The 9,005-nt window shown below is 44.4% G+C and overlaps 1 protein-coding gene across 1 annotated transcript in view; it reads left to right on the top strand.

Annotated features, from left to right (window-relative positions):
* The first annotated feature begins 245 nt into the window (after window positions 1–245).
* Window positions 246–9,005, top strand: part of NXPH2 (neurexophilin 2) — a 38,113-nt gene continuing 29,353 nt past the window's right edge. The window contains exon 1 of the mRNA XM_064661619.1: window positions 246–672. Within this exon, the coding sequence (XP_064517689.1) occupies window positions 619–672 (54 nt within the window). The 5' untranslated portion in view covers window positions 246–618. The remainder of the gene's footprint in view (window positions 673–9,005) is intronic.

Raw genomic sequence — 9,005 nt, 5'->3', positions numbered from 1 at the left:
GACTGGGGCCGTCGAGTCCGACTCTTCGCCCGTCTCCCTTTCCACACCAGCGGTCGGGCTGCCCGTGGTGGCTCCGGGAGGCGCATCCCGGCTCGGGCTGGGCGGCTGCGGGCGGAGGAGGGGCCGCCGCCTCTTTAAACTTGCCGGGAGGGCCGGGCTGCCCCGCCCGGGGCAGCGGGGGCTCCTCAGCGCCCGGCGGGGACGCGCCGCCCCCCGCCAAGGCTCTGCTCCACTCCGGCCCGGGCGGGCGGTCCCCGGTGCCCGGCAGCGCCATGCGGGGCAGCGGGGCGGCGGGGCCCGGCCGCGGGCTGTGAGGGGACCCCGCTCTGCCCCCGGGGGGAGCCGGGCAGCGCCGCCACCTCCCGCCTCCCTCATCCCGCCTCCCTCATCCCGCCCGCCATGGCCGCCCGCGGAGCCGGGCGGCGCGGAGCCGAGAGGAGCGGCAGTGCCGGGGTCTGGCCGCTGCCTGGCAGCGCCCCGTGAGCGGGGACAGCGCCCCAGGAGCGGGGACAGCGGGCGGCGTGTCCCTGCGCCCGGTCCTGCCCCCCCGTCCTCCTCCCGGAGCGGGGATGAGCGAGACCCGCGCCAGGGGAGTCGCCGCCTAGACCGGCAGCCAGGATGGTGCCCCTGCAGCCCCTGCCCCTCGTCGTGGTCCAGGGCGTCCTCCAGCTCGTAAGTCTCCATCCCTGCGGCACCCGGGCTCTCCCGGGGGGCTTCGGGGGCACCGGCGCCCTTCCACCGGGTAGCGCGGTCCCCTCGGGCTGGCTCCGAGCAGCCCCCCCAAACCATCCTTCCTGCAGCCCGCGACCGATTATTATTCCTTTTTTCCTTTTTCTTTTCTTTTTCTCTCTCTTTTTTTTTTTTTTCTTTTAATTAAGCTAGCTTGCTTCTCGCCGGGCTGTTTTGGGATATGGGACACTCGCGTGCCCGAGCCCAGCGCGGCCGCGGGGGCCGGGATGCACCGGGAGCTGCCGGGTACCGCGGGCGGGGACGGGGGGATATGTGTGTGTGTGTGTGCCGAGCATCACCCGAACTGTCCGCTCCCGAAAAGTTTTCCGCTCGCCTCAAGCGCCTCTTTTCGTGTGCGAGACATAGCGGGTTGTGCAGGTAGAGCCACCTGCGCTTGGGAAGCTCCCCCGTTAGTCTCGGCTTGCTGCAGCTCAAGCCAGGTGTTTTTTAATTTTTATCAGAAACTGTGCGACCTGCCGGTGTTACGCTAAATATTCCTCTGCGTGCGGTGGGGGAATGCGGGGACTGACGTGGTGGCAAGGTGAGATGCAGACTGTGAAATTCAGGGCTCTGAAGGGAGGGAGGCAAAACGAGGTGCGCGGCTAGAGGCGGGAGAGGAGCTCAAGTTCTCCCACGCCAGCAGTGCCTCGTTCGTGGAGCACTGATGGTGGGAAACAAATGGATTAATGCTCCTGTTCAGGTGGCAGGAGAGGTTAAAAAGAGGAAAAAATGTATCTCTGGAAGAGTTTGGCCATATTCACTTTAATTTCAAAATCCCATTTTAACTTGGGGTGAGTTTTGGTTTTACTGCCAAATACCTCCGCTGCAAAGTTATGCCTCTCTTCCCCAGCTGCCTTGGACCCGAAAGTTTGTCACCGTAGTCAATAGGGAGTGTGTAATAAACCTTGAAGGGATTAAACACCCTCCTTAAGAACTGGAGTCTAGTATTACAGCGTGAGGTGATTGATTAGTTTTTGAGGAAGCTGATGTCAAATTCTAATCCGGTTCTGGATTGTGCTTGTCGTGTAATGTTTTTTGCTCCAGCACTTTATCATAGCAATGAAGTAGCGAGCTGCAGCCCTGCGATAAGGCACACATTTCTTTCACACTCCCATCCTTTTGGACAATAAAAAGCTGTTTACATTCTTCACATTCCTGCAGCCCAGTTTCCAGCTAAACAACACGCAGGGGTGAGAGATGGGAAAGCAGAGCAGCAAATGGATTACAAAGTTGCTGAGCAGAAGGGAATTGAATAAAAACGCTCCTTCCTCATGCCTGCAACCTCTCTCACCCCTTCTCACACCTTCCTCTTTATTTTTTTTTTTTTAAGATATCAAAAGGGATCGATTGAAACCTGAATCATCAGGGATCGGGTCTGTTACACAGTGTTTTATGGATGATGTTGGGAAGTTTCTTGCTGTGGTTTTACATGCTGTAAGTGATGGCTGGCTAAAAGAAGCAAAGTTGCTGCCTTGAATCAAACAAAAATCATAAACAGTCACTGAAGGTTCCCAGGTGGATGTGGCACTCAGCTCACCCAGGAGGATTCATTTTTTTCTGCATTCTTTATATACAAACCAACAAGGTTTTGAACTCAATTAGTTATATAGCTTATATAAATTAGCTTAAATAGCAAATTAAAGCAAAATGAGAATGTGTGAGATTTTTGATGCATTTTAGGCTTACCTTGTAATGCTAACCCACTGCTAAAAAGTTGTGTAAATACCTTTCGGCATGCTCTTACCAGAACATCTGGTTAACATCTGGTTAAAGTTTTTGCTTACCATAAATTAAAAATATTTGATGTTGGTGGTAATGCATTGAATACAAGTCTCTGCTATTCTTTGTTCTCTGGCCAGTATTTGTAGGGACTGGTGGCTTCCTGGAGTCTGATTAGGAGCTTTAGCAGGCAGGCATTGGTGTTACTGGTTCTTGACTTTTTCCTTCTATTTTTAACCAAAGATCAACATGGTTAATATTATTCAAGAGTAAAGGCTCAGCATTTCAGCCAAGAAATAAAAAAATCATTGGTTTCAGTGTTGCAGTACAGCAGCATTCTAGTAAGCCATAAATGCTATCATCAAACCCTTCCTGATGGGGCAATCTTAATTTTTTATAAAACATATAAGAGGTGTCAGAATGCGAAATATTTTGGCACTGTATTTCAGTGAAGATAGAAGTGCCTTTTATTTAATAAATTGAATTTCGAGTAGTGCCTTGCCTTTCAAATACCAAAGTGTGCTGTCTGCTTATCTACTTCCTAAAGATGCATAAATTAGGATGAAATCCATGTGAAAATTCATAAATTTGAGGAGATTATGGCAGAGAGTCTCACTGAATTTCTGAAAGCAGTGTTAGATGATTTTTTTATATGCTGTTCTGTCAGAAGTTCATGTTTAGTACCTTTAATAGAGTGTAGACGTATTTTTGTAACATGTTCCTGGATTATTATTTTGATTAATAGTTGGTGTACCAGTATGCATGCAGCATAAGCACATATATATTTCCTCAAATATTTTGCATGTTTGGGCATATGTAACAGTAAGGAAGCCTGCTGTAGAGTCAGGTTAAGGTGCTAACTTGCTCCTGTATAAATGCGTTGATTTTAAAAGTCAGGTTTACCTTATGTTGACAGTATGGAGCAAAACAACAATTTGCAATGCACAGCCAGTACTTGTCTGGGCTGCTATTGATAAGAAGATGAAGAATTGTTGTGTTGTGTTATCACTAATAGGTACTCTTGCTTTACCATTAATTTTCACTAAGCTTTTCCAATTGTCACGTAATTGCTGAATGCCCTGTTAGTTACCTCTTCACAAATAATAGAGTTCTACATGTTGAATATTGAAGAGAGTGAAGTATTAGGGTAATATAGTTTATGGTATGCCTGATAGTGTTTTATTAAGTTAGCTTTAAATACCTTAAAGGAAAGGGGGCTTCTCCTACTTGCCTGGGAATATTACTTGTCATTTTAAAGAAATCTTGTTAAAAAAAATAAAATGCTGTCAGTATCCATTATTTCCTTTTCATGTTATTAGTTTGCACATTTAATGCGTCATGTTTCATAACGTTGTTTAAAATAGCTTAGATGGGGTCTTCAAAATGCGTGATATTTCCCTCTTTCCTTTAGGGAAGAAAAGAAATAAAAGCAGTGTGCAGGTTTTGAATCGAGAAGCAGAGTTAGTTACTACTTTGTCTTGGCGAGGTAGTTACAGACAGGCACTCAGGCAGGACCTGTGGTTCTGTAGGGTCATCAGGCACCATAACTATTTGCACAGTCTTGCATCTTTGAGGTCTGAAATTAAGGAAGGATCACAGCAACATTTTCCAGTGCCTACAGTTCAAGTTGCACCAGCATTTCTATCAAGAAACTCCCTTCTGACATTATCATTGGGCAGAGTTGTTGCTGTGTTAGAAATCCAGAAATCAATCATTTTAAAAACCCTTAAAAGCAGTTGATTTCCTCCCCCCCCAGTAGTGTTTGCATAGATAAGAAATAATTGGGAAAAAATGACCAAGGGTGTTATTTTAAGACTTTTCTCCACCAGTTTGAGAGTACAGTGTTTGATATGAGGGAAATTCAATGATAGATTGTTTGTCTTGGAATTTCAAGGGCTGAAATTATCTAACAAACTGGTTTTTGTTAAAGTTAATGAAACAAAATTTTTACGGAAGTTTTTTTTTAACAGAATTTAAGGTTCTTAATAACTTTAAGCTGAGAAGAATATTTGCTACAGTAGAAGACATTGCTTCATAAGAAGAAATTACTTGAAAACTGAGATAACACTGCCTTTCCATTTAAAATATGTATACCCTGTAAGGCGTAGAAATACAGAGGTATGTTCCTCCTGGCTACTTTAATTTTGTCTTCTAGCCCTGCAAACATATTCCAGGTAATATGCCCTTGCAGTGAGAATCAGAAATAGGCACCATGCAAAACTCTCAACTCCATTTCAGAAAGGTAAATGCTTCCCTCTGGTCATCTTGAAGCACACGGCTGAAATTCCATCCCCTTTAATTTCGGGGGAAATTTGTCATGAAATATATTGGGCCCAACCTTTCATTTGGTTTATTTTGTTATTTTTCTCGATGCTGTGGGCATTCTAAGCCTATGTTTCATTCTTGTGTATTAAAGTAATGTGAGTAACTCAAGGAATTCAGGCAGTTTGCAGTTGAAGACAGATCAACAAATGCTGGTTTCAGAAGTTTGAGAATTTATTACCCTGAATGAGAAGTTGTGTCTTAAGGTGAAGGGGGCCAGGTTTAGTTTACATAGGAGGTTCACAACTCAATCTGTCCTCACATCATGTCTTTTGACCTAGTTCTGTGGAATTGGTGGCTGATGTTTTTCAATTTGACTGAAAATTGTAGGTTGACTGGGACACAGAAAGGTTAAGGATCCTACTTAAAATCTGTACAGAAAGTCTGTTTGATGTCCAGTAGACCACAAGACACTCCAGGCTTCCCTAGCACAGGGCAAGTAAAATCCAAGTCTCAATCTTTCCATGTGTAACATGCAAGGAGTTTTTCTGCCATTGTAAAGCACTCTGAGAGATGTCAGAGATGTGCTGTAAGTGTAACCGACAGGGAAGTGAAATGGAAAGATCAGTGGAGCCCAACTGCTAAACTGGGATGCACTGATCATTCCCACCTTCCTGGTTTTCCTCCTGCACCTTGGTTTCTGCAAGAAAGGAACTCAGACATGGGAGTCAAAAAGGAGCAGCAGAAACCCCTCACTAGAGGGACATTCAGGGCATCAGAAAGACACAACCCCTCTCTAGTTGCACCAATCTCCTGTACTGTTGAAATTTTTACCTTTAATCAGCACTTTATAAGCCAAAGTGTATGAGAAGAAGCAAGAGCTGCTCAGCATGATGTGGGGAATGAGCACTGGGGTGTCAGCAATGCATGGTCTGTGGGTGAGGTGTTAACCCGTATTTGGCCCAAGTGTTTAAGGCATGGTAGTTCTTGGGCACATCTGGTAAAGAGCTGAAATCAGGAAAGATCAGTGCTAGTCCAGAATGGTTTTAAGACAAAAGCTGCGATTCCATAGCTGTGGGTTGCATCTTGGTCAGAAACAGAGCAAGCCCTCCTGGTGCTGAGGGAAACCTGTCGCTTTGGATCTTTCACACGTACTTGTCAATGTATCAAAATCAAAAGCAGCGAGGAAAAAGGAAGATTTTTTTCCTTTTTGTGCCTGCATGCTTCACAAGACAGTACATTTGCTCTGTTAATCCATCTTCTAGACCTGATTTTTGTCAACTTCTTTAACATACCACTTCACTATACTAATTATAAAGCACAAATAGCAGCCTTAAACTTTTTACCACATCAAATCTTGGAGAACTGAGTGAAATCTAGCAGAACTGAAAAGAGGAAAGTTCCCCTTCACATGACTATTAAAAATTCATCCTGAACTTGATTTCCAAACATCCTATTTTGAGGCAGCTCTGGCCATTCACTTTGAATCTTAAATATGTGTGTGTTTATTTGTCCAACCCCATTCTTCATTCCCATTCGGTTTCCATTTGCTCAGTTTCCCACTGTGTTTGTAGCTATAGTTCCTGTAGTTTGTTTAGGAAGTTAAGACTCAGAGTTAAAGAAAATCAGGGGTGGACCTGCTAGTTAGGTTCTGCTTCCAGCAGAGCATCACTACTGCAAAGTAAGTCCATGAGAGACACATTTCAGCCTCTTAGAGACCCTTTCCTCAATTTAGGACTGTTTACACTTGCAGGTTTTATCTGGTACTGTTATCTGTAAAAAAATCCATTTATCAGTTGTTTCCTCGTGGTTCAGAAACTCTTATTGTATTGTTGTAGCACTGAAAATGTGATAACATCCATGCAGTCACGCAACACAGTTGTGCCTACAGCTGAGTCATGCACCTGGGTTACACCCTGAGTAATCTGAGCTGGTGGAGGACCCTCAATACAAAGATGCAGCCCAGGAGTCTGCATCTTGCAGGAGGAACACAGGCTGCAGTCCTAATGTTCCCCTGCTCCCAGACTCCACATACAAGGCACTTGGGATGCTGGAAAACCTATGGGTCCTGTGCAGAAATACGGGAATTGTCAGCACTCCGCCAGGTGAGCAAGAGACGGGATGGAAGGGGCAGGTGTGGATGAGTTTCTGGGTGAATCTCACACAAAATCTATAAGGTCTGCAGGTCAGGAGCTGGAAAACAATGTTTATTCCTTTCCTGTAAGGAATCTCCTCGTGGGCTGGTATTCTGTGTCAGCTTTAAGCTCAGTTGCAGTTAACAAAAAGGTTCAAGGAAACAAATTAAGAGTGGGGAGGAAATAAAGGGCTGTGAAGTTGGGTCTGCAGTTCAGACTAAGTAGTTCTGTCCTTGCAGCAGAGATTTCAGTGCTGGTGGGATGCTCTGCTCTTCCTGGAATGGCAGTACTTACTGTAAATACAGAATTTGAATGATTGACTATAATTTGAGGTAGAATTAAAGAGCTGTTAGAGCTGTAGTTCTTGAGATAGGTTTTCTCTTTGTTCCAAATGATTGGTAGTAACAGAAGCTATTATTAGCTGGGAAGTGAAAATGAAAGAATAGGGAGAAATAAAAAAGAAAACGGAGAATCTACTGTCTCTAAAATCGGTTTTTATGTGTATTGGGGGCAATTATGGTTATTGTATCATTGCAGTGCAGATTTGAGGCTACTTTAAAAGCTCTAATTCTGCTTTTCCAGATCCAGCATATTTCTTTTATGTTTACAATCAGCTGAGAATTTCTTTACTTGTTTTTGGTGATGACCAGGTATTTCTAATATCACAAATCACCAGTATAAACACGACCTTAATTTCATCTGACTTTACCCATTATCTAGGAAAATAAACCACTTGTGCATAGAAGTGCTTCTATATTTATTCTGTTATTAAGTAGATTTAAGGGCTTTTTATGGTTTTGATGGAGAAGGAGCTGGCTGTGCTTGAGGGTGACCTGGAGGAAAAAAGCCCTGGGATTTTGCTGAGGGAGAAAGAGATGAATGCAAGAAAGAGGAAGATGATGGAAATAAAACAATGCCTTCAGCAGTTGAATTGAGCCTGGGCAGTTAATACAGGAGGAGAAGGACCGACAGACTGACAATAACCAGGAATATTCCCACAATTACACCGAGTTCTACCTGTGTATGAACCTCAGGAGGGTGAAATATGGGACCTCTAGTGCTGCCTGGCTCTTTTCACCTTACAGGCACCTGCTGGTTGCTTCTGTTGTTCGCTACATATCTCTGGAAAGTTGGAATTGCTATTTCTTGTGGGGCTTCAAGGGTCTCATGGCCAGCGCTTTTTTTTCTTGAGCCTTCACTTGTAACTGTTACTGGTGAGTGTGTCTTCCACCACTGGGAGCCTAAAACAGATAAAGTATTCCCAAGTTGAATTTTCTCCTTACCCCAGGTGATTGTTAGAAGAAACCTCCAAAAACTGTAGTACAGGAATAGGTATATAACAGTAATTTTATAGTGCGCTGTAGTCAGAATTCATGACACTTTTTAGTCAAGATGTCTTAGACGTGTGCCATTATTGTTTTGGGAAATCAAAGAAACAAAATAGAGCCTCAAGGCACATGTCTCAGCTTCACCTCCAGTAGACTAGAAGAATATTCTGCATAGCTGACCCTTTCCTTCACTGGCCCATCTCCATACAAAGGCAAAAAGCTGCTGAATCTGATCTTAACTGGCTGACAACAGGGGCATTTTCAGAGTGTCATAATGTGGATCAAGGCAGGAGTGAAGCCCAGCCCTTCAGTCTCTTGAGCAAAATGTGCCAGGGAGAAGGCTAAAGCCTGTGTTGTTTTCCACTCATTAAACTAATAAAATGCTAATCAGCTCTGTGGAAAGATTCGCAGTAGATAATGTGACTGCTGTGGCATCACTGAGTTATCAGGTGTGTTAGCCTCGGCCACTTTAAATTAGGTGATTGAAACACCTCTTTTTCTTTTGAAGCCTGTTCAATTTCTTCTACTTTTTTGACTCCTTTCAATTCTGTCACTGCTAAAGGCAAGGAAAAGACTGATGTTAAACTCCTTACCAGGTTGGGACAAATCCTATGATACAGCTGCTGTTGTATTCCAGGCTCTGCTTCATCCCGCTGCTGAACCTCTGTGTAGTTTACATTAAATTAGTCTTCCCGTATTGGAAACATTCATTTTTTTAGTTAATTTCGAATCAAAGTGCACTCTGTTCTGTGCTGAATGACAAATCCATCAGTCTTCTTTGCATTCCCCTGGCTTGGGTCTGCTCCCTGCTGTAAGGAAGTTTCTGCCCCTC

This window comes from Pseudopipra pipra, chromosome 7 (genome assembly GCF_036250125.1).
Source record: "Pseudopipra pipra isolate bDixPip1 chromosome 7, bDixPip1.hap1, whole genome shotgun sequence".
NCBI classification, from domain to species: domain Eukaryota; kingdom Metazoa; phylum Chordata; class Aves; order Passeriformes; family Pipridae; genus Pseudopipra; species Pseudopipra pipra.
The sequence above is the reverse complement of the archived record's forward strand: the minus strand, read 5'-3'. Positions and strand labels throughout refer to the sequence as shown.